The sequence below is a fragment of the Myotis myotis genome, unplaced genomic scaffold (assembly GCF_014108235.1).
Source record: "Myotis myotis isolate mMyoMyo1 unplaced genomic scaffold, mMyoMyo1.p scaffold_m19_p_3, whole genome shotgun sequence".
Lineage (NCBI taxonomy): Eukaryota > Metazoa > Chordata > Mammalia > Chiroptera > Vespertilionidae > Myotis > Myotis myotis.
In genome coordinates this window covers 159,618,969-159,643,989 of record NW_023416335.1, presented here as the reverse complement: position 1 = coordinate 159,643,989, position 25,021 = coordinate 159,618,969, and the positions used below count along the sequence as shown (strand labels likewise).

Genomic DNA, 25,021 nt, shown 5'->3' with positions numbered 1-25,021 from the left:
GTCTGGAGTCTTTTGCCATCCAAGCTCAGCTCTCCTGTCATAGCCCTATATAGAAACATGTCCCCATACAGTTAGCACTGAGAAAAGATGGAACAAGCAGGCGTGTGTTCCCTGGCCACATCCATACTATTAATTCCCATCTTCATACCAACAAAGAGGGGTATAGGCGTTCTGGTCATGTTAATCAACAGGTAATACAGTCATTTTGAATTAGATCTTAACAAGCACCCAACATCAGCCTTATCCACTCCTAGAAGATCCACATATTTAATTTGGTTTGGTTTATAAAAACTATAAAGTCAGTTTATATTTTCTGAGACCTTAGTAGCTGTGCATGTTTTAGAACAGTCAGCTGAATTTATGCTGAGCGAGGGCAGGAAGGTGGCTGGAGATTGAAAGTTCACTTTGGAAAACCTCCTAAATACAAACTGATGCTTAGGTATTTGACACATTTATTTCATGAGAGAATATTGATTTCCTGTGTTAAAGAAGAATTAATGAACTTCAGAAATGGAAGAAGTCTGAGATATTAATAATTGTAAGCCCTTCTCTTGTGATTAGTAAGTGCCAGCATGCTTCTCTGTTCATTACATAGAGGAGCTCATTTGATGCTCACATTAAGCTCATGAAATGAATATTATTATTATTATTGTTGTTGAACAAAATGACTTTACTATCCCCTTCAACTTTAGACTTTTTTTTTCTGACTCTAGACGTTTGACCTCCATTTTTATAGAGCATTTACTTGAGAAAACTTGCCATTGTAAATTCTTCCTCTGCCCCTTTGAGACGTAAATCTTCCCCACAGTCCACCCCCAGTGTCTTGCCAGTTTTACAACTCCAGGGGGGTCTTTCTCCAGTACAGGGAACCATCTCTTTGAAGTGTAATCCTCAATGATTAGCGTTCTTATCTCCAAACTTCTATGGGAGGCTAGGAGCCTAACATCTGAACATGCTTAGGTCCAAATTGCAAAACTATTTCCTGTAATAAAGATATGAGAGAGATTTTTCCTTTGGATGAAGCCAATTATCAGGTATGGCCTATAATCCCTCCTAAGGTCCTCCAGTACTTTTTCATTGGCTCACTCCAGCTCTTAAAAATTCTATCACCCTTGCTTCAGCAGAGATGAGTTCAAACTTAGTTCTGGCCTCTCTCCCCTATTGGAATAGCCATGAATAAAGTCTTTCTTGCCTGTTTAACTTTGGTGCAGTGTTTACTAGGACATTATCCATGGTTTATTGATTAAGAATCTGAGGCACAGAGGGGGGTAGGGAGTTGTGAGAGGGCAATGGGGGGAAAAGGGACATATGTAATATTTTCAACAATAAAGATTTTTTTTTTTTTAAAAGAATATGATGCACAGAAAAATTGAGTAACTTACCTAAGGTCACACATTAGTGAGTGGGATTCTAGTCCTACCTCTTCACAAGGTGATGCTGTCATTCAGGGCTTTCTGTCTGTTTGAATTCTTCCTAGAATAAATATTACTGTGTTAAAAGTATTTTCATGCCATTATTTTATTTGATCCAGCCCAATATACTAGGCAGAACAGGTATTTTTATGTCTTTACTTTATAGTTGAGAATTTAGGGAGGTAAAACACCTTGCCTGAATCACACATGAGTTTAGGGCCCCAAGGTTTAGGGTTCAATCCTCACTGCACTCTTGAGCTGTGAATCTAGTTAGAACCAGGTGCTGGGGAAGGGCTAACTCCCACCCAACTCTGGAAGCCTATGTCCTTTCCAGAAAGTACATGTGATCCTCCCTTCCAAAAGTCACCCAACTCCCCTCTTCCACCCAACAGTTTCCAGAGGCCTTTCTTTAGTTCACAAAAGCCATCGCCAGCCCTGGCCAGCTTGGCTCAGTGAATCGAGTGTCAGCATGCGGACTGAAGGGTCGCAGGTCTGATCCTGGTTGGGGGTATATGCCTCGGTTGCAGGATGGATCGATCCCCACTGGGGGGGCGTGTGGGAGGCAGTTAATCGATGATTCTCTCTCATCATTGATGTTTTTGTCTCTCCCTCTCCCTCCCTCTCTGAAATCAATAAAAAAATATTTTTAAAAAAGCCATCTCCAGCCTTCTCTACCCACATTGCTTTCCTTTGAACCAGCTCCCTATAATGATTCTGCCTTTGCTTGGCCTCTTAGTACTCACTGAAGAACTCCGATTTATACATGGACACCTGCCACTTTGCTCTGTGAGGCCACAAGTATGAGCGCCAGCCTGTTTCCTACGTGTGTCTTATCTCCCAAATTGACTTTTCTTCCTTCCAAAGGACTTCCCCATGTTAACATAAGGAACACTCAAACCTGTGAAATTTTTTTTGTGTGTGAGTTTATTTTAGCCAAACTGTGGACAATTGCTGGGAAGCAGACTCTCAACGGATTGAGATGATGCTCTGGAGAATGGCAGCTTTGCACCTTGTTGTATACATTACAATCAAAAGAGGAGACTAAGTGGGTTACATGAAATCCATTGGTGATAGATCAGGGAGGTGGGAGAAAGCAAAGCGGGGAGACCTCTGGGAGTGGACAAAAAGTAAAATGATAGACACATCTTTTATTTAAGTGGGTGCAGGATAGTTAACAGACAACGATTAACTCAAGAACAGTGAGGAGATTTGTGGTCTCTGCAGAGTGGTGCCTGTGCTTTCAGGGGGTCACGATAAAGAAAAATTCCTTTGATGTTCCAACCATATGTTATTGTAGATGCAAAAAGACAATAGGCTCAGTTAAGGTAAAGACTGACCTCTGTCAGGGAAGATACTGGCCTAGGACATGACTACCCACCATAACCAGTTTTTAGTTTAAAAAAGTTTTAATTTCAGACCATCCTTTGTGGTTACTTTAGGTCTCTGAGTTTGCAAGGCTGCCATGCAGGCTTTCCCTGAGCTAGTCAGGTTAGCATGTGGTCCCTTTCGTCCACACCAAACAATCCAGGCTGGCAATGGGGGTGATGTAGGTAGGAGTGAAGGCAGAGAGGAATCGGCACTGAAAGGGTGTTGGGGAAAGAGGATTGTGTGGTAAAGCTTCCACCAGAGAAGGGAACTAATAGAACACAGTCCTCCACTCAGGTCCAGGGCCGCCCCTCCTCTGGCTGCCGCATGTGATTTTGGTCTGGTTCATTCCTTCCTCGGGCCTTCCAATCAGACCACGAGTAGTCCTTTCAGGCCGTGATATTCTGGGAGTGTGAGGCTTGTGTTTCCCAGTGGGAATGGAAGTAGGCACCCCTTCCCTGCTGGGCTCACAGGGAACTCGGTTTCCTTATGGGCAGCATGTCTTGTAAAGAAAAGCAGAGCGAATCTTGGAGCTTCATGAGGACTGCAGGGGCGCGCTTCCCTTGAGCACTGCCCTGACACGTGTCCAATCCAATTGTCCTAAATGCGGCACGCTCTGCCCTCCCCATTCCCCAGCACACCCTCCCCCAGCACACCCTCCCCCTGCACACCCTCCCCCTGCACACCCTCCCCCAGCACACTCTCCCCCAGCACACCCTCCCCCAGCACACTCTCCCCCAGCACACCCTCCCCCAACACACCCTCCCCCAGCACACCCTCCCCCAGCACACCCTCCCCCTGCACACCCTCCCCCTGCACACCCTCCCCCTGCACACCCTCCCCCAGCACACCCTCCCCCAGCACACCCTCCCCCAGCACACTCTCCCCCAGCACACCCTCCCCCAACACACCCTCCCCCAGCACACCCTCCCCCAACACACCCTCCCCCAGCACACCCTCCCCCTGCACACCCTCCCCCAGCACACCCTCCCCCAGCACACCCTCCTCCTACACACCCTCCCCCAGCACACTCTCCCCCAGCACACCCTCCCCCAGCACACCCTCCCCCTGCACACCCCCCACACTCCTCCCCCTGCACACCCTCCCCCAGCACACCCTCCCCCAGCACACCCTCCCCCAACACACCCTCCCCCGCACACCTCCCCCAGCACACCCTCCCCCTGCACACCCTCCCCCAGCACACCCTCCCCCCAGCACACCCTCCCCCTGCACACCCTCCCCCAGCACACTCTCCCCCAGCACACCCTCCCCCAAACACACCTCCCCCCAGCACACCCTCCCCCAACACACCCTCCCCCAGCACACCCTCCCCCTGCACACCCTCCCCCAGCACACCCTCCCCCAGCACACCCTCCTCCTACACACCCTCCCCCAGCACACCCTCCCCCTGCACACCCTCCCCCCTGCACACCCTCCCCCAGCACACCCTCCCCCAACACACCCTCCCCCAGCACACCCTCCCCCAGCACACCCTCCCCCAGCACACCCTCCCCCCTGCACCACCCTCCCCCAGCACACCCTCCCCCAGCACACCCTCCTCCTACACACCCTCCCCCAGCACACCCTCCCCCAGCACACCCTCCCCCTGCACACCCTCCCCCAGCAACCCTACCCCAACACACCCTCCCCCAGCACACCCTCCCCCTGCACACCCTCCCCCTGCACACCCTCCCCCTGCACACCCTCCCCCTGCACACCCTCCCCCAGCAACCCTACCCCAGCACACCCTCCCCCAGCACACCCTCCCCCTGCACACCCTCCCCCTGCACACCCTCCCCCTGCACACCCTCCCCCAGCACACCCTCCCCCTGCACAACCTCCCCCTGCACACCCTCCCCCAGCACACCCTCCCCCAGCACACCCTCCCCCAGCACACCCTCCCCCTGCACACCCTCCCCCAACACACCCTCCACCTACACACCCTCCCCCAGCACACCCTCCCCCAGCACACCCTCCCCCTACACACCCTCCCCAGCACACCCTCCCCCTGCACACCCTCCCCCTGCACACCCTCCCCCTGCACACCCTCCCCCAGCACACCCTCCCCCAGCACACCCTCCTCCTACACACCCTCCCCCAGCACACCCTCCCCCTGCACACCCTCCCCCTGCACACCCTCCCCCTGCACACCCTCCCCCAGCAACCCTACCCCAACACACCCTCCCCCAACACACCCTCCCCCAGCACACCCTCCCCCAGCACACCCTCCCCCTGCACACCCTCCCCCTGCACACCCTCCCCCAGCAACCCTACCTCAGCACACCCTCCCCCAGCACACCCTCTCCCTACACACCCTCCCCCAGCACACCCTCCCCCTGCACACCCTCCCCCAGCACACCCTCCCCAGCACACCCTCCCCCTGCACACCCTCCCCCAACACACCCTCCCCAACACACCCTCCCCCAGCTCACCCTCCCCCTGCACACCCTCCCCCAGCACACCCTCCCCAACACACCCTCCCCCAACACACCCTCCCCCAGCAACCCTACCCCAACACACCCTCCCCCAGCACACCCTCCCCCAGCACACCCTCCCCCTACACACCCTCCCCCAGCACACCCTCCCCCTGCACACCCTCCCCCTGCACACCCTCCCCCAGCACACCCTCCCCCAGCACACCCTCCCCCTACACACCCTCCCCCAACACACCCTCCCCCTGCACACCCTCCCCCAGCACACCCTCCCCCTGCACACCCTCCCCCAACACACCTCCCCCGTGCCAGCGAGGCGGGCTCAGTAGCTTGGCCTGGGGTCTATTACCTGGGAGCTCTGTCTCACACGCCCCATTCGTGACAGGGACAGTGTGTGGCCGGGGAGCTGGCAGAGGAGCTCCTCCTCGGGAGGAGGTGGAGCCAGGCACCTGAGGCAGAGAGCGGAGCCGGAATTTTGTTCCCGGGCTAATAATAGAACCTTCCGCAGAGGAGTCTGACTCACTGTCCAAGTCCGTCAGAATCTGCCCGGAGCCGGCGTGGAGGCAGAATTCGTTTCTTTTCCTTCCTCCCTGGCATCCCCCGTGTGGACCCATCAGTTACTCCAGGGTTGTGAGCACCGAGAAAGGGAGCCAAGGAGGTTATGGGGCCATGCCCTACCTCCAGAATGCTGCCCCCCCCTCCGGAATGCTGCCCCCCCTCCGGAATGCTGCCCCCCCCTCCAGAATGCTGCCCCCCCCGACCCTCCGGAATGCTGCCCCCCCTCCGGAATGCGGTCCCCACTCCCGCCAGCCCACTCCTTAGGCTATCTAAGGGTAGCTTCTGGCGAAGCTGAATGTAGGATTGCCTCATTCCGCAGCCCCAGCCCATTTCCTCCAGGCGATGGGGTCGAATGTGCTGTTAGTCTCTTAGGCTCTTTAGGTGACAAATCACAGGTCCTGTTCACTCTCATGACCAAGACGGCCTTAAGCGTCCCTCAGCTTGACTAAAGCGTGGACAGGCTTTTCCTGACGCTAGTCCCTGGCTTTAGAGAATTTTACTGTCAATTCTTTCTCTGTCCCTTTGAGATGTAAATGTTTCCCTGCCTCATTCCGGTTTAACAACCCAGGAAAGGACCTGAGAATCCTGTCTCTGCGATGTGAACATCAGGAAGACAGTGTCCTATGTCTGTTTCTGTGGAAGGGTGGGGGCCTCGCTTCAGTGGTGGGGGCGGGGAGGCCCTGGCTCCAGATTGTAATACTACCTCCTGTCATGAAGATACCCGAAGTTTACCTTTCCTTGGGGTTAGGCCCATCACCGAACACAGATGGCTAAGGTTCCCCCATCCGAGCTCTTCAAAATGCACGGCCTGTTGTTTCCACCTAGCTAGGTATCCGTATTTCATTTATGCTGGCAATAGTATCAGAATAAAATCAACTTCTGTCAGCTGGCTGTATTTAGTGTGATTTTTTTTCTTTAACACTCATCATGGATGGATATGATTTCCCTCAAATTCCTATCTTCTGTTCTTTGCCGTTTTGCAACTTATTATGCAACCAAGTCATACATGACTGAAAATGTGTGTGTGTGTGTGTGTATGAGAGAGAGAAGAGAGAGAGAGAGAGAGAGAGAGACCTTTCCCACTCTACTAAAATGTTCTTGGGGAGCAATGTATCTAAGATGTTTGCACCACATACCGCCTTACTGTAGAGCCCTGTAGGTGCTCAAGCCATTTGTAGAAAACGTTTGGCAACGTTTTTCATCCAACAGAAACAATGACTTTTAGTTCTCCAGAAACATAGCAAGATTTGAAAATATTTTATTTGTATTTGTATTGTTTTCTGTCAGCAGAAAATAATTTATTTTTTTTTTTTTTTTGCAGTGGCCAAGAAGAGAGACTCTGAATTCCACTCATCTCTTCCTATGAAGATACAAAGTAGTTTGGGGTAGAGGGAGAAGCTGATTTTAAGGGGGAGGCTGTAAGTGGATCTCCTCAGATGAGGCCTCAAGAAGAAAATCAGGACTCGGGTGATGTGGAAGACATTCTGGAATTTAATGGAGAGCACATAAGAATGAGTAGAGGCTCAGGGGGACTTCCCTTGTGGGTTGCACCAAGGTTTCTGAGTATGGAAGTGGGATTTTTCCTTTCTCACTTAGCTTGAGCCCTTTGAGAGCATCCCAGTAGCAACTGTTGTCTCTCAAACTTCATCATCCTTAAATCCTCTAACTGTCCTATGCAGTGTCAAAACTTGGGAGAAAATTAAGTCTTTGTGTAGTTTACCACTGTCCATATCATGTATTCTAATACCTACATAGGAGAGACATCTACACGCAGAGGAATGAAGACATGCCTAAGGTCTTTCTCTGTGCGTTCAGTTTATGACAGCATCAGGACGTAGATTCCAAGTCTCTCAGTCTGGTCTCCTTTCCTGTGTGCCATGCTGCCTTTCTCCCACTGAGTTCAGGACTTTGTAAGATCTGGGAGCAGGAGCTGGAGGTTGGAGGCAATACCACCTCCTGCAAGAAGAGGTGGGAATTAGGCTCTTCTACAAAGCCACTGCTGTCAGAGCATGCACTGTGGTGGTGGAGAAGGCCTGCAATGCAAATGAAAAGGAAACACATCATGCATTTTTAAGGCAATGTTGGGTATTGGTGCTAATAGAAACTTTCATATCCCACCTGTGGAAATGCTTCTCACTACTATAAGTAATATTTACAATTGTTATCAGCAGCAGCAGTCATGTGACTGGCTTTCTGCCCTTCTCACCATGAAGTGAGATATCTGGAATGTTCACCTCTGTTTATACTTATAAAAGTATCCCTATATTTTATTCTTATTATTTTATATATATTGCTGAGCATTGCTGTAGAAAATTACAAAACCGTTGCAAACCCATGTCCTGCACCTTGAACTGAGCCTCAACATTATTCACCTATTCAATTGCGAATAGATGTTTATATTCATAATTATTTCTCATCCTTTCTCCATAGCGACAAATCAAATCTTTACCATCTTCCTGAAATTCCCGGCATCACACTTTCAGTGATGACCTTAACAGGCAAAAGAGAGAAGCCAATAGGCAGAACTTTCTGGGCTTCTTCCCCAAATGACCAATGTAACTGTATTCACACCTGTCCTTTTTCCTTTCCTCTAATCTCAAAGATCTGCACCTCTAGTTCATGACTAACCGACTCCCCACCCCAAAGTACTTTGGCTCTCAACTCAATCTAATTCTCCAGTGACCTCAGGTCATCATTCTCCCTTCCCTCCTGAACCCTAGTCTCTCCCACCCTGTTGATTCTTCCCCTTCAGCAAATATACATGTTTAAACCTTCCCCATCCTAAAACAAAACAAAACAAAACAAAACCAAAGACCAAAAGCAAAAAAACACTTGTTAGAGTCTCTTGACCCCTTTACCTACCTTATTTACATAATTTCCTATTCACTTTCATTAATATTTTTAAGCCCTGTCACATAAATAAAAAGTCTTATCAAGGTTCCTAATCATTATTTAGTTGCATTCTCATTCCTGATGGATATTTTATGGCAGTCACTCAAGGAAAAAAGCTGGAAATTTCTCTGTTTCTTTCCCTCACCTCCCATCTCCTAGGTTTAGCCACTGTATATATTAAAAATCTCACTCTTCTTCTCCCCTCTTGAATGATTTCCCTTCCTCCACTGGCTCCCTATTTCTGCCCATATCTCATATCTCTGCTAGATCTTTCTAAAATAGAAATCTAATCATATAATTCATTTGTAAAACTTTTAAGTGGTTCCCTAGACTGAATAAAAATATTTAAAATAACATAGAAGACTTTGTTTCATAATCTGTTTTCTAGTAATCTTTCCTAGTCTTAATTTTTAACTTATCACATATAATCCATTTCTCCCACTAGGCACAAGATATAGTTTCTGAAGATACGGTTTTCCGTTCCTGTCTGCCTTTGAACATGTTATCCCTCTAACTAGGCTATCAATGCCCTGCCTCTTCTTCTACTTCTTCCCACTGCCTTTACTCATCTGTCCAGATTCACCTGGAAATGTCATCCTCTGGGAAGTTCATTTTTCTATGTCCCCATGTCATCTGATGAAGTTAGATAAAAGTAATTTTTGATTTTCCTGCCATGTCTTTCATGAAACTATGAGCTACAAGTATCTTGTGAGTGTTCCTGCTTAATCTATATAATACTCTTGTTGCCAGTGAATTTATGAGAACAAAAGCAAAACCAGTGGTGACAAAGCTCAAAGGGACAGGGCAGATCCAAGCACAGGAAGTGAGGCTTGTTCTCACCCACAACCACAATCCAAAGTCCTGTGTACTCAGGGCAGTGTGACTTCATGAAAAGAGCATTGATTCGGGAGTCAGGAGACCTGAATTCTAGTACTGATTCTGATATTAACTAACGACTGTAGTTACATGATCTTGCTTAGTCATTTTCTTCTCAAACAGTCTATGTAATTCTAAGACTTACATGAGATAATATCTCTGAAAGTGCTGTATACTCACTAGAAGGTAGTTTCTATCTGAAGGGCTGGGTAAGATAGTATGGATGGAGCCGGGGCCTCTGCTCTGCACACCTCCAAGAGCAGTGCTTACATTGCAGTCTATGTGAACGCTGACCTGAAGTGGCATGGCTCCACAGCCCTGGATGTAGCCTTGGTAAACCATTGAAACATTGGAAATGAATGACAGAAAATGAGCATTATGCAATGCAGAGGCAGCATCCTTCTGCCTTCCACAGCTCTAAAGAAGGATGGGCCATACAGATAAAAGGGAAGGCCAAGGAGGAGAAAAGACTCACCAAGGTGAAATGGCAAATACACATAAAAAATAAGCTTAATTTTCCCTGTTGTGAAAGAGGCTTCTTCCCCTCTCACATTTGTTCTTAAAGTGTATTTCTTTAGAAAATTTGTAAACTCTTTGTCTCTTTGAAATGTCTGTAAAACTTTTTAAAAGGCTAACTAAATCTCTTGCCGCCTTTACAAACCAGAAATATCTTTCCCAAAGGAAGCCATTGCTTTGAAATGTAATCATCAAGGACATAGATGATTTCCTAGTCTTAATTTTTATCTTCTCCCATATAATCCATTTCTCCCACTAGGCACAAGATGTAGTTTCTGAAGATATGGCTTTCCATTCCTGTCTGCCTTTGAACATGTTATCCCTCTAACTAGGATACCAATGTCCTGCTTCTTCTACTTCTTCCCACTGCCTTTACTCATCTGTCCAGATTCACCTGGAAATGTCATCCTCTGGGAAGTTCATTTTTCTATGTCCCCATGTCATCTGATGAAGTTAAATCAAAGTAAACTTCTGATCTTCATGGGAGTGTAGGAGTCTAACTTAGGGGCTTGGTTCCAACTCATAAAACTATCTTCTACCATAAAGATAGGAGAACTTGCCAGCACCAGTTTGGCTCAGTGGATAGAGCCTGCGGACTGAAGGGTCCCAGGTTTGATTCCAGTCAAGGGCATGTACCTTGGTTGCAGGCACATTCCCGGTGGAACATGTGCAGGAGAAAGCTGATCAATGTTTCTCTCTAATCGATGTTTCTAGCTCTCTATCTCTCTCCCTCTCTCTAAAAAAATCAATAAAATGTATTTTAAAAAAAAGATAGGAGAACTTTTATTATTCCTTTGGATAAAGGCAATTAGCTAACATAGTTGGCCACCCCAGTTACCAGGTAAATGCCAGATGAACTATGTATGACAGATGGTGCTGTTGAGTTCTCTGATAAGAGCACTAGTCATTGTTTATTTTGACATGAGTGTAATGGGTTGTATTTGTTTGGTTATTTGACAGGTCAGATTTCTTTCTGTCTTTACAACCTCGTTCGTGTATTGCCTGTGATGCACATCATGTTCTGGTTTAATGTTTATTTAAAAATAAAAACTTTTTTCTTTCTCTTATACCTTTTGGAGAGGTTTTCTGGGGTGGGAGAAGATTTTATCTTTGACTATATTTCCCCAATGGGCACACAACAATCTTGGTAAGAATTATAATTGAGCCAGAAAAATAATTGTCATATTCTCACAATGTCCTCTCTCCCTCCCCTCTCCTTGTTCCCATCTCTCCTTGTACTTCATATCTAGTAGTTCCTCTTTAGGAATTTATTTTGGCATAAAATTAACTGTCCAGTATATATATATATATATATATATATATATATATATATATATATATATATAAAATTGTTAAATATTATATGGAAAAGCTTTACACCAAAGAGCAAGTCTGTAGTTACCTGGCCCAATAGGTTCCACCAAGTACACACACACAGATAGCACTTAGAATAACCCCCTATAGGATTATGTCACACTAGTTATTCTTTATCCTATGCTCTGTACCAGCCCTCCCCACAAACCCTTCCTGTCTCTTCTCTCACTGCCACCAGAAGAGTTGACCATAAAATGAAACCTCCCATCTCCATACATGTTCACTTCACAAATAGAATACCTGTTGGCCTGTGCTACCTCAAATTTGGTAAAAGAAACAAACAACGAAAATTTAAAAACCTCCTTGGCCCTGCCTTTTATAAATGTGGTAAAGGTTAAATGGTTTAAATTTCAGCAATAGGGCACCAATAAAAGGGCTATGAATTGGAAAATTCTGAGCATTGTGCAAATGATGGGGAATGATGAGGGCCATCCTTTTCCAGGAACTTCGAGGAAGAGTAAGACTTCTCTGGTAGAGACTAAATGATAGAGTGGGAGGGGAAGAAAGCTGATAGCTGGGGACCAGATCCTTTTTTAACAGAAAAGGTGCCCTTGTACTAATTACAGAAGAAAAAAAGGAATTCTATCTTATAAATGAAGAAACCTTGAGATTTTGGGCGGTAAGCTCTATAGAGCCGGATTTGAACTGGTATTTGCCTCTTTAAGTGAGTGTCTTTGTGCAATGAGAACTACAAACTGGACACAGTGGCTGGTTGGGTGCGGCTACCACTTCCTACCCATGTTCACACCCTCCCATGCCTGATAATCAGTAGTAGATTAACTTCTGGGACTGAATACAGAGATCCTGGGTGATAATTCATCTCTTGGAAATAATTACAGACCCTGGAAGAGACAGAGTGGGGTTGTTTTTCAGTAGATCCAGGACTGCGCCACCTATCTCTGCCTTTGATGGTGGTAAGTGAATTTCTCCCTTCCATATTTCTCACACAGTCTTTAATGTTGGCAGTACTGAGCTGCTTTCATGGTTATCTTCCCTTTCCTATGATCTCTTAAGGATGATTGAGGGAGATACTTCATAGCTTTGAGAAAAGACGATTAAGAAAACTCACAGAGTATTGGAAAGATTGAGAACCACTGTGGTCCCTGTCTCAGCCAAAGACTGTTTCAGTGAAGGGATTTCTCATTCTTCAAGAGAGGCATAAAAGGACAATCTGCAAAATCACTTCCTCGTTTATCTGAGAGACTAAGTGCATTTAATGTCTAAAGTTACACTGTTTTATTGACTCGGATAAGCCATCATTTGTAAGATTTATAATTATTTTATATTTCACTAAGGAGGCAAAAACATTAGACAATTAAATAGGCTGATAGTGGCAATTATTAAGACCCATTCCACTTGAGAGATTAAAATGTGGAAAAGGTACGCCTTAGAGTAAGTAAAATACAGCATTTCTAACTGCAATCTCTTTTGCTGTAATGAAATTGCATCACCATGGCAGACAATGGAATCTAGTAACTTATGTGAAATGTGTAACTTCTAGAAATACTTCCTCCCTGGAATAACTATATAGATCCTCCCTGTGGCCTGCTTTGCCGGACATCTTGGTATTTTCTTGTGCAAGGCTGACATCTGCTGGATAAGTGGCACTTGAGCCAAGCTCTGTACAGTAGTCCCCTGCTATCTGTGGTTTCAGTTACCCATGGTTAACAGCGGCCTGAAAATATTAAGTGAAAAATTCCAGAAATAAAAAATTCAGAAATTTTAAATTGTACGCTATTATGAATAGTGTGATGAAATCTCTCACTGTCTGCTCCATCCCAGTTGGGACATGAAACATCCCTTTGTTCAAAGTCTCCACACTTTAAACGTTCCCTGCCCATTAATCACTTAGCAATCATCTCAGTTATCACATTAGCTGTCAGGGTATCACAAGCCATTCTTATTTTACTTAATAATGCCACATTCCCACAACTTTATTACAGTATATTGTTGCAATTGTTCAATTTTATTATTAGTTGTTGTTAATCTCTTACTATGCCTAATTTATAAATTAAACTTTATCATAGGTATATATTATCAGAAAAAACATAGTACATATAGCATTCAGTACTATCTATGGTTTCAGGCATCCACTGGGGGTCTTGGAACATATCCCTCATGGATAAGGGGGACTACAGTGTGTGTGTGTGTGTGTGTGTGTGTGTGTGTGTGTGTGTGTGTGTGTGAGTGAGATTCTCCTATTTCATAGGACAAAACTAAAGTGATTTCTGCAAGAACTAATATGAGGTATGTCATTTGACTCCATGTCTTAAATTTTTTTCAACTGTGTATAACATATTGCTGCCTCCTGATATTTACCTCTTTTGTGAATCACTAATCTGTATACCTGGAGATGAAGGTAATGGGTAAGAGAGAAAGAAGAGCCATTAGGGCTCCAAGCCACAGATTATTAGAATTAAAAGAGAATTGTAGAGATCTTTGTGATTATGGGCTAATAACACTGAAATTTTGGAGTTTTAACAAAAATGGTATTGTGCTAGGAAGTGCAGTAAATAGTTCTAAGATATGCACAATGAAGGGAACTCCAAGCTAGATGAATCCTTATTCATTTACTTAATTCAAGAAAGGTTTCAATTCCTACTATCTTGGAATAGTCATTATCCCCGATGCCATCTTCTCTGTGGTCCTGAGATACAGGTGGTAAAAACTATAGAAGATTAAGTTTCACCTAGTTTAAACAATAAATCTTTAGCCCAAATGTTCAAATGTATAGGGGTTGCCTCTGAAAGGGTTAATATTCAAAACTCACATCACGAGGAAAGACATTTTAGTGGCAATAACCACGTATGTGAGATTCGACATCAGACCCTTGTTGCAGAAAGGAGCTCAGAGCCTAAATGAACAAAGCTGTGAGATACACTGAGGAGTCTTCCCTAAGTCCTATGATGTGGGCTGAGTAAGAAGTAGCTAAAAATGTAGGTGCTGGCATGTAAATCTCCATGATTGTTCCTCACCTGTTACAAAACTCCTACAATGCTTTTCAAACTCCGATGTGCAGAAGAATCACTATGGATCTTGATATAATGGTGATTCATCAGGTAGGGACTGGGATTCCAAATTTCTAACAAAATTCCAAGTGATGTCAATGCTTCTGGCCTGCAGACTATGTTTTTAATATTAAGATTCTGTAGGATTTCCCCCAGAGCGGCAGTTCTCAAACTGCGATCACCAGACCAGCAGCATCAGCATTACCTGGGAACTTGTTAGAAATGCATATTTTCAGGCCCTGTCTAGACCTATTTAATCGGAAACTCTGGGAATTGGGGCCCAGCCATTAGTATTTGAATAAATCCTCTGGATGATTCTAATGCTAATGTCTGAGAATCACGGATCTAGAGAAGTATTTATCTACCCATAATAGAATTGCCCTAGGAGCTTAAAAACAAAATATCAGCCACTGGTTTCCATGCCATCCCAATTAAATCAGGATTTCAGGATGTGGGACTCTTCATTGTGAGTATTAAAAAAATATTCCCAAGTGATTATGATATGCAGCCAGGAGAGAGAGAGAGAGAGAGAGAGAGAGAGAGAGAGAGAGAGAGAGAAGACTGACTTACTTCTTGAGTCTTTGCCAACAAAAGGATGGTAAAGGTGAGGGGGTGTGCGTCTGCTGGCCAAGTATGTCTCCTCGTCGTCCTCACTGTTGCTTTGCACCTGTAACCAAGATCCCAGCAGAACTAGTCAGAGCCACTGGTGGGGAAAGGTGCAGGATGTCAGGCAGCTGTAGGGGAAGGAGGCTTGAGAGACTTGGTCTCTTCTCCTTTGGCAAGAGCCGGTAGTGAGGAAGGCAGGAGCTGAGGTTGCGCTCTACATTCAGTGAGAGGTGACATACATGCAAATGATATTTTGAATCATCACGGCTTCTTGTTGTGGCAAAGACTTGAGAGCTTTGCCAAGAAACCCTTGTATTTGGTGGCAGAACTATAGTCCTAGGCAAGATGAGTCCTGAGTTTTTGAGAGTCCATGGAGTAAAGAATTGGCAGACCTAGGGGATGTGCTCACCTGGATCCTAAACTACCCCTTCTAGACCATACACCAGTTATCCGGAATCTCAAATATACTGTTCAAATGGCTCAAGCCTGCTTCAGTGAACTGCACTGGTTGTACCTGGTGTCTGTCCTCTCATGAGCCATCTCCTTATTAGTATATGCACTCCTGGGCCTGAGTGATGGCCAATGGATGGCTATTTGTGGGGATAAGGGGTATGAGGCATTTGGATTTGCAGGTTGGAATGTTCACACACTTGTGTATGAAATCCCTGATGGGTCAGAACAGATGTTGGTATGGGAGGAGAAGAGGATAGGCCAGGGGCTGGAGAGTGGCTCTGCCCACACTGTCATGTTTTCCTATAGAAGTCCTAAGAGTCTGAGAATTCTAGATTTGAACCTGGACTTCCAGGTCTTTATGGTTACATATTTGTAAAGGTAGAAGAGAAAATATTTTATTTAATAGTGTTTAGCTTAGTGTATGACTGACCTCTGCTCTTGTGTGGATCCCACAAGTGTGCTTGATGAGAAACTTCAGGAAGCTCAGATAAGATGAGGAATGAGAAAAGCAGTTCTGGAGACCTGAATGCTCTTAAGAAACTGGGCCTATTTCTTTTCCTCTTTCTATGTTAACTCATTCCCAAAGGACTCAGAGTGTAATTCAAGAATTGGTATATCTGATAAGGGTAGGGAGCCTGGATTTCCTTTACCCAGGGACAAGAATTCAGAGCCTTTCTCTGCTAGGCTCTTCCCCATCTCCAATCTACTCACCTCCTCCAAGTCAAAAGTGTCCTGCTGCTGATGGGTTAGAGATCGGCGCAGTTCTGGCCTCTCTTGGCTCTGCTTCCATTTCTGTTGGACGATGGACAGATCCAATGAGTTAACCTTCCTGACAGTGGGATCCTTCTGAAACAGGCTCTTCCTTGCTCTGCTCTTCCTTTTCCAGAAAGTCTCATCCTTGACCAAGTGGACTTCCTTATTGGTGGCCTGTGGACCCCACAACTCTCTCTTTACCTGTGCAGGATCTGTCCTCCACTGTAGATTTTCTCTGGGCAGAGAATGTGTGCAGTAGGGTATCTTGGGGTCAGAATGCAGAGTTTGCAGTGGTTCGCACACTGTGGACATTCCCTGCTGTGTTTCCTCTTTAGGGCAGAGGACACATGAACAAGAAGTAGGCAGCATTGTACCCCTGATGGGGGGCACAGGACCTTCCTGTGAGCCTGGTCCAAACTCAGGGTCTTGCTGAAGAATGAGCTTCTCTCCTCTCACTCTGTCCATCACTTCCCACACCACTTGGTCCAAACTGTTCCTTTTGGAGGTATTGTGGGGTGGTGATAACTGAATGCGGGGGCATGTATATAGGCACATTTTGGAGATGGCTTTCCGGAGGCGATCTCTGGGTGAGTGAGGCTCAGGTTCTGGGGCCAGAATCTTGATGGATGGCACATCAGTTGGGTTGCAATTCCAGAACATGTGGGGTGGTGTGAACTTTTGGACAGGTGTCTTAGACACATAGGAGTAGAGACAGAAGAAGGCATCAGCAGTGACTGCCAGTGTTTGCACTTGCTTAAATCTGCCTGGGTACAAGGGTTGAAAACAGTGAGTCTGGGAGGCTATCAGCAAATTATTTCTTAAATTTCTCCCTTCAATAGCCTTCCTAAACCTAAAATCCAGAAAGAAGGTATTAATTTATTTCCCCATTAGCATTTCTCCTATTTAGATTTTTGACACTCAGATGCCCCTTTCTTGATTTTTCTTTAATTTTTATTGAATTTATTGGGGTGACATTGGTTAATAAAATTGCAAAGGTTTTAAGTATACAATTTTATAATACATCATCTGTATATTGTATTATGTGTTCACCATCCAAAGTTAAGTGTCCTTCCACTTTCCTGATTTCTTGACTTCCCACACCAAGTAGCTATTTTACTTTAGTCCAAAAATTAATTCTATTTGGTCTGAGAAACATTTCTATATCTTGAGTTAGCATATCTTTCTGTTGTCAGTATTTTCTAAACAATGACCTCTAGCACTGTGTTTGCTTTAGATCAAAAACATGATAAGAAACAAAAAATAATTTTATAAAATCAACATTATTATTTTTTTTTAGTAATAAAACATTAGGGTTATAGAAGGCAACAAATTTGAGGGATAGCAATGACTAGGCAATGAACTGGAGTAGAGAATTTAGATGAACTCTATCATTTCTATTAGACCTTTGCTTCTCAAAGTGTGGCCAGTAGTCCAGAAGCATCAGCATTGCTTGGTAAGTTGTCATAAATACAGAATCTGACTATATCCCATCCATTTTAACAATATCCTTTGGTAATTCATGTGCACATCCATGTTTGAAAAGCACTGTGATAAACCATAAAGTCATTAAATTGTAACCTTCCTGAAGGCAAGAGTCATGCTCCTCTTGTCTAGCTATTGCTATTCCAGAATTTAACATATAATTATGTACCTGGTACATACAACAAATTCAATAAACTATCCTCAGAAGAGTGTGACGAAGAATCCTCTAAGGTGTGAAACTACTCCCACTCAAAATTCTTGTTTTAGTCGCTCAGGAGTCTAGTTTTACTAAACCTCTAAGTTGAATCTGATACAAAGAATCTGAAACATCACTGTCAGAAACACCATCTTGTTTTCAGTGTAGCAGAATATAATTTGAAATATATTCTAACATATGGAATTAAATAGAATGCTTTATACCTCATCATGGTAGAAGCGCCCTCTCATATCTTTCCTTACTATGAAATCAGTATAACTTAAATTATTGTTTCCCTAGATGTGGTCTAAGGATTGCATAAGAATCATCTGTGCGCTTGTTTAAAATAAATATCCCCGAGCCATTCTTTCTCTGGAGGATAAAACTATGAGAAGATGTCAATGTTATCCATCTTCACTGAAGACAATATAAGGGAAAATAGACACAAGAGACAAAGGATCACATGAAGCTAATCGAGAGAAAGTAGGATTTGGATCCGTTGATCACTGTCTGGAGGTTCAGGGGAAAGCAGAGCGTGGGTCTGTGGGAACACTCACTGGCCAGCATGAGGCATGGGTCCTCCATCTCAATCCTCTGCACCTGGGCCTTCAAGAAGAGCTGGAAATCGATGCCTCTGGCCTGGGAGGGGTTGGTGAAAAATCGGGCAGGGATCCGAGAAGTGTCTTTGTGGTCTTCCTGACCAAAGCCCAGATTGAAGAGGACATCTTCTGCATCTTCTTGCACCTTTTCCAGAATCTCAGAGATGCTGAAAAAAAGGGAATTTGGGTAAGTAGGAGCGATTTTGAGGGACGGGGTAATCCAAGTATCTTTGACTTTGAGAAAAACTTTTATTTCTCTGAACGTAAATTTTCTGTCTGAAACATGGGAATTGCAATACAGCTCTGATTTAAAAATTGAATGAAATTCTATCATAGGACTTTGAATAACTGATTACAGGTGAATGAAAATTCACTATGAGAGGATTTGAACAATTAAAGTGAGTACAGATACAAAGAAATCTGTGGTTGTGTTATTAACCAGTCAGTTCCCACTTGCAAATACATACTATGACATAGCTGGCTTTTGCCAAGTGCTTTGCAACTTGCCACCCAGTTTACCCTTAGCAGTTGTGGGGGACAATTAGAGAATATGTGTGTAGGGAACATAAAACCCATTTTATCCTCACTCTGAGGGCAAAAAATTTTCAATACGGTATGTCCTCATTGAATGTTATTGATAGGTTTTGTGACTTTAAGCAAAACAACATATAGTGAAATCAAATTTACCATAGGCTAATTGTTATAAACAACTGTTAAGTTCCTATGTCATCTCATCAATGTTGTAACAAAAGAGCATTGAACAAAACAACCTTAGTTGAGGACCCACTGTGAGGGATGTTCAAAACCTGATTTTGAGAGGTGGACCCATTTGTAGCTCCATTTTCAGTACAGAAGCCCTGCAGTACAGAAGATCAAATATTCTCTCTTCATGACACCAACATGTATCTGCATTCAAATCTGTGTTCCATCAGGCTGGGTGACACAGAGCTCAATAACTACGCATCCCAAACAACAATGGGGTAGGAGGGCTGTGGATTACTTGAGACTTTGAATAAACACTTTCACTCTCTTCAGAAAAGATTTTGGGCTTTTTGATCCAAATAGGAAGCTTTATTTAATTAACAGCTGGATAATTGGGATCCCTGGCTGTACTATTATGTTTGTTATCTAAGTGCTGATATTATTTCCATGGTCTCACGTTTCCTTATCTGAATTGTGGGCCTAAGTCTGAGTATTGGTTCTTAACCAGGGCTGCATATTAGAATCACTGTCAGGGGGCTTTAAAACATGAAGATGTCTGAGTCTTATCTCAAGAGATGCTGATTTAATTGAACTGGAGTGTGGGCCAGGGCTAGGGCTCTGTAAGGACAAGTCACTAAAGATAGTAATATGACTAATAAGTCTCCGAACCAGGTCTCAAATTCACATTTTGACTGGAGGCTGGCCAGTATGGCTCAGTGGTTGAGCATCACCCATGAACCAGGAGATTATGGTTTGATTCCTAGTCAGAGCACATGCCTTAGGCTCAATCCCCAGTAGGGGGCGTTCAGGAGGAAGCTGACCCATGATTCTCTCTCATCACTGATGTTTCTATCTTTCGCTTCCTCTCCCTCCCTCTCTCTGAAATCAATTTTAAAAAACAAAACAAAACAAAAACTTTGACTTGAATTTCCCACTTTTAATTATACCACACTAGTTTTCATCACTTTCCATCTTGTTCTACAGGTATTTGCATGTTATTTTGTTCATTCTATTAGATTGTTGAATTCTTGGGGGCAAGCTCTTTGTCTTTTTCATCTTTTAAAATGCCATACAGTCATTGCCTGGTTTGCATTAGGGGATAGAAATCTGCCTGAATGAATCAATATTTACTGCTTTATTCAATCAATAAATCAGTCAGTTAATCAATACATTTATTGATTGTTTATTGAACACTTAGTAATACTAAGTCCAGGAACCATGATGGTACCATTACACCTCCTGCAGTATAAAGCTCAGTGGAAAGACACCTGTTATTTCACACATAGCATCAAACTCTGAGCAGTAGATTCCTCAGTGTTCCTCACTATTCTTGAAGCAAATATGGTCATACTTCTCAAGTATTTGATTTCATTAAAGCTCCAGAAAGATATGCCAGAAAAAATGGGCAATAGTTCTCAGGTCCATTCTTTTCTGTTTCTCATCTTCCCTATCCTTCTACCCCTGCCAGTACCTACCTTGAACTAGTCTTGTTGGTCCCACCAGTCATGCTGCTGGAAGCCATACTGCAGCCAAGATCTAGTAGCTGGCAGGGCCGGCCTGTCTCCAGGAAATTCCTGCAGGGATCAGAGATGATGTCATAGGAATCTTGTAAGCAGTTTGCACCCTGGCTGCAAGACACCCCTGCTGGGCATAGTCACTCCCTGCTGGGTACCTCTGAACCATGTACTGTGAAAATTCAGTCTATGACTTCATTCCTGATCAGGAAATTTCACTCTATTGTAAATTTTTAGCTCTTTGTTTTTAATTTTTTTTTTTTTTTTTTTTTTTTTTTACTATGATACTTACCCCAATTCAGTAGCTCCAGCTGACCTTATACTTACCTGGAGAAGAGGTTGCCATTAGTGGCCATCAGTGTGGCTGGTCAAGGAACAGAACGGTAAAGAGAAAGTTAGAAGGGAAAATAAAAACCACTGAATCTGCTCCTCTGGACTTAAAATTTAGTCCCCTTCTGTTCATCTCTGCCACTACCCCATGAATTCCATTCTTTATGGATTTATCTAAAGACAATCAAACACAGGCCTGGAAGGTGGACTTATATAGAAGAGAAAAATTGGCCCTGAGTCTCTGAACTTCTGAACCATGAATGGTTTCTAGATGAGAGTTCCTCTGTTCCGAGAAGCATAGAGTCATTCAGCTCTCCAGGCTAGACTTTCTATCACACCATATGAGCCTTCAGATCCCGGGAGATAGTAGTAGGTTGCTATACCTCTGTCTTTTATTCAAGCCCTTATCTTCCTGCAATGCAGTCTCTCTCACACTCAGTACTGAGGCTACATTGGGTTTCCTACACAGAGAACCGTTTTGAAGATGTCTGGGCAGCCAATATTATCGTGATTTTATATGTTATCTTTCCAGGTTCCAAAGGAAAGCTCCAATGGTAGACCAGTAGACATACTAATAGGTTGGTGCAGAAGTATTTTTGGGCATGTGATGCTTTCTTAGTTTCACATTAGATGCTATTGAGATTGCTCTTTCCCTACGGTTAAGATGCCAGGAATGGGCTGCTTTGTTCTGCAGTTATTCCCTTCCATCCTATCCTTAATCAATCCAATGTATACTGTCTTATTCAATCTCAACCTCAGAGAGCTGTGCTACTTACCCTCTGCTCCAAGGGTCAAGTCATCTTCAAAGCTGGTTCTCTGGCTGGGGCACCCTGTCAAATAATAAGGCCAAGGTCACAGAAAATCAGGCTTAAACACCCCCACAGCTACCCGCCCTCCCCCAGTCACACCAGACATCGACATGTTTGCAAAACTACCCCAAGCTGTACATACATATAGTACCTCAAAAATTACACTCATATTTTTACTCAGAAAGAATCACATAGACTTCATCTGTAATTAACCTGTCCCCTACATCACATAGTCACGTACACAATTCGCTGCCAAATAATAAGTACATGGAGGTGTGCACTCAGACACATAAACACATACAGCCATATCGCTATCCAGGTAGGAGAACAATAGAAGAAAGGACAGAGTCTATACTCACCATTGTAGATTGACTGTCCAGATTCCTCAAAAAACCCTTCTTCTGTGTAGCTAAAAACCAAAAATAATTTTATAGGTTAAAATCACTACATTTTACATTCAAATATGTGCCACAGGTTCACATAATTTTATGATGAGAGTCAGTAGTATTTAAATTGATTTTATGTTGAAGAAAACAAGACATAGTGGTTATTTGACAAATTCATGGAGGTGATCATGAGAAGCTGGGACTGCAGTGCTGCCATTGTACTGACCACATTGTCTAACCTTAGCTTAGCAACAATTCTCCAGTAGTCCTAAGTAAGGGATATAGAAACAAAACTGGAGAAATACATTTACAGAAGCAGGGATTTGGGTGCATAATTTCTACATCACAAAAGCAAATATAGAGATTTTAAAGAAACTTTTAGGAGGTCATCTTATCTACCCACACCGCCCTTTCTTCTCTATGAGTCATATTCTTGCAGAATATCATGTCTTTCAGGAAGCAGCAGAAACTGCCTCTTGGTTAGAGATTATATTTTTACATTTTGAGATATGAGCTTATCAAACATTTACCATCTGCAGAAGAAAAACAGATGGAGATCAGCATAAATGTTAGTGAGAAACAACTCAATTTTATAAACAAGGAAGAAATTCTCTGTCTAAAACTGGTGAGTGAAGTAGCCTGTGGAAAAATTTTGAACTGGGACCAGAGTACCTGGATTCTAGTCCTGGCTCCTTGCTGCTGTTATGTTTTCAAACATTACACAGAGGATTGGATGCCTAGATATTATTATTTTCTAAGCCCACTTCAAGCACTGATGTGTTGTGAGTTTTATAGAGTTTGCTTTCCTGGGAGTTTTAAAATGGAAGTTGCACATGATGCTTTTAATGTAATCTCATATGGAGGCTGGAGCAGAGAAGGCCTGCTAAAGTGAGTTATCAGGGAAATGGACTGGAGTGCATCCATTCCATTGGAGTGGTCTTTAGTGAGGCCTCGCCTTGATCAGTCTTCAGCGATCCAAAGAAATCTAAAGCTATTGGAGCATCACTTCATGAAGTGCTTAATAATAGCAATGGGTTTACTAATTGAAGATCTGTAGATTAGTTGTGTTTAACGTTTTATAAAATAAATCATTATGTATATTTTTAGACATCTTTTACTGGTACTTTGCTTTTAATAGTGAAAAAAATCAACCCTGTTTTCCAAATTCTGTATTTTTTATGTCCTTATGAAAAAAACAGTTCATCAAGGTATGATATGATATAAAATGTGCAATGATATACCCAAGCTAATTGAGAATAGGTACCTCTAATACTATAACTTGAACTAAAAATATATACTTTTCTTTCTAATATGTAATATTATACTTAAACCATTATTTTATTACACATATAACATTATTATATATATTATATATTTATTGTTGTTAATCCTCATCCGAAGATATTTTTTCCATTGATATTTTTAAAGAGAGTAGAAGGGAGGAGCACAGACACAGAGAGAAAAACATCGATGTGAGAGAGACACATTGATTGGTTGCCTCACACATGCTCTCCAACCAAGGCTGGGGATCCAGCCTGCAACTGAGGTACATTCCTTGACAAGAATCAAGCCCATAACCCTTCAACACTCTAACCATTAAGTCACACTGGCTAGGGCTACATACATATATTTTAATATAATATTAAAAATACATTGTATATGTAATATTACAAATGTTAGTATAAATAAATATTTACAATTACTACTAAAACACTATGATAAGTAGTATAGGAGGCCCCAAAATCATGGCAGATTAAGTGGCAGCTACACTGACACTTTCCCAGGACCAAATTGGAATTATTGCTATTATTAAACATTTCATGAAGTGATGCTCCAATAGCCTGAGATTTCTTTGGGTCACTGGAATATCCAGGACCAAACTGGAATTATAACTAAAATACTGAAAAACCATTCTGAATAATCAACTGAAGACTAGCTGGAGAGAGCCCAGATAACCAAGGACGAGAAGTGGAGACCACATACAGACTGATAGGAAGTGTGGAGGCACAAGAGGGCTGGCCAAGCTCCCACAGACAGCAGCTGAAGTTCCAGAGGGATAGCTCAGCTGTGGGGTATTCACATGGAGAACTCTGGGGTCTAAACCCCAAACTGGATTCCCCAGCCCAGTGCACCAGAACTGAGAAAGGTACCCACATAACATCTAGTTGTGAAAAGGAGAGGGGTTGCTATCTGCCAGCCAGAGACAGCTGGAAATGCAGGCACCCTATTAAAGGGCCAATGCACAAAATTTCATGTGCAGCCACTCATCTTGGGCTCTGGCATAGGGAGGGCAGAGTGGACTAGAGCTGTTTGAGGAGAATCCAGGGCTGGGGGCTCTGGGATTAGAGCTCTGAAGGCAGCCACCCCGGCTTTCTGTGCTATCATTCCACCACACTGCAGAGGACATATTTTTCAGACAGACCTTTACCAGCCAGGAAGCTTTTGGAGCAATTGACCTATCCTGTTGGAAAACCTCTCACCCCACCCTGTGGAGTCTATGCCTGGCTGTGTCCTATAGCCTGAGGCACATTAAAACTATGAAAAAACAATCAGACTGCAGGAAGAGGCAGTCTGGAGGCTTTGAGTCTTTTCCTGACCTCTTCTGGATCTGGGCTTAGGAAAGGCAGACATTGGTGCACATCTTGGTCCATTCCAAGGTACTCAGCCCTAGCAGAGGGAGCCACAAGCTGTGAATTGCTGATAGCTCTGATAGCTCCAAATAGTACTCAGGGCCAGTCACAAACAGTGTCTGGCCTCT

General features: G+C 43.8%; 2 protein-coding genes across 9 annotated transcripts in view; one reads left to right on the top strand and one right to left on the bottom strand.

Moving 5' to 3' along the window:
* Window positions 1-3,520: 3,520 nt before the first annotated feature.
* LOC118649560 (basic proline-rich protein-like) lies at window positions 3,521-5,480 on the top strand (the record flags this gene model as incomplete). Its single annotated transcript, XM_036296752.1, has 5 exons — window positions 3,521-3,846; window positions 4,073-4,384; window positions 4,524-4,757; window positions 4,793-4,936; window positions 5,297-5,480. Coding segments are annotated over 5 exons (1,200 nt in total), but the record flags the coding sequence as incomplete, so codon positions are not given.
* Window positions 5,481-7,068: 1,588 nt separating this feature from the next.
* The window catches only part of TESPA1 (thymocyte expressed, positive selection associated 1), a 40,124-nt gene continuing 22,171 nt past the window's right edge, over window positions 7,069-25,021 (bottom strand). For 6 of the 8 annotated variants that reach the window (XM_036300380.1, XM_036300379.1, XM_036300381.1 and 3 more), the window contains 8 exons: window positions 22,237-22,286; window positions 21,845-21,898; window positions 21,066-21,102; window positions 20,700-20,798; window positions 18,481-18,689; window positions 16,204-17,009; window positions 15,004-15,100; window positions 7,069-7,800 (listed from right to left, as the gene is read on the bottom strand). In XM_036300380.1, the coding sequence (XP_036156273.1) occupies window positions 7,595-7,800; window positions 15,004-15,100; window positions 16,204-17,009; window positions 18,481-18,689; window positions 20,700-20,798; window positions 21,066-21,102; window positions 21,845-21,898; window positions 22,237-22,286 (1,558 nt within the window). In that variant the 3' untranslated portion in view covers window positions 7,069-7,594. The remainder of the gene's footprint in view (window positions 7,801-15,003; window positions 15,101-16,203; window positions 17,010-18,480; window positions 18,690-20,699; window positions 20,799-21,065; window positions 21,103-21,844; window positions 21,899-22,236; window positions 22,287-25,021) is intronic. The other 2 variants (XR_004966201.1, XM_036300382.1) reach the window with 2 other exon arrangements.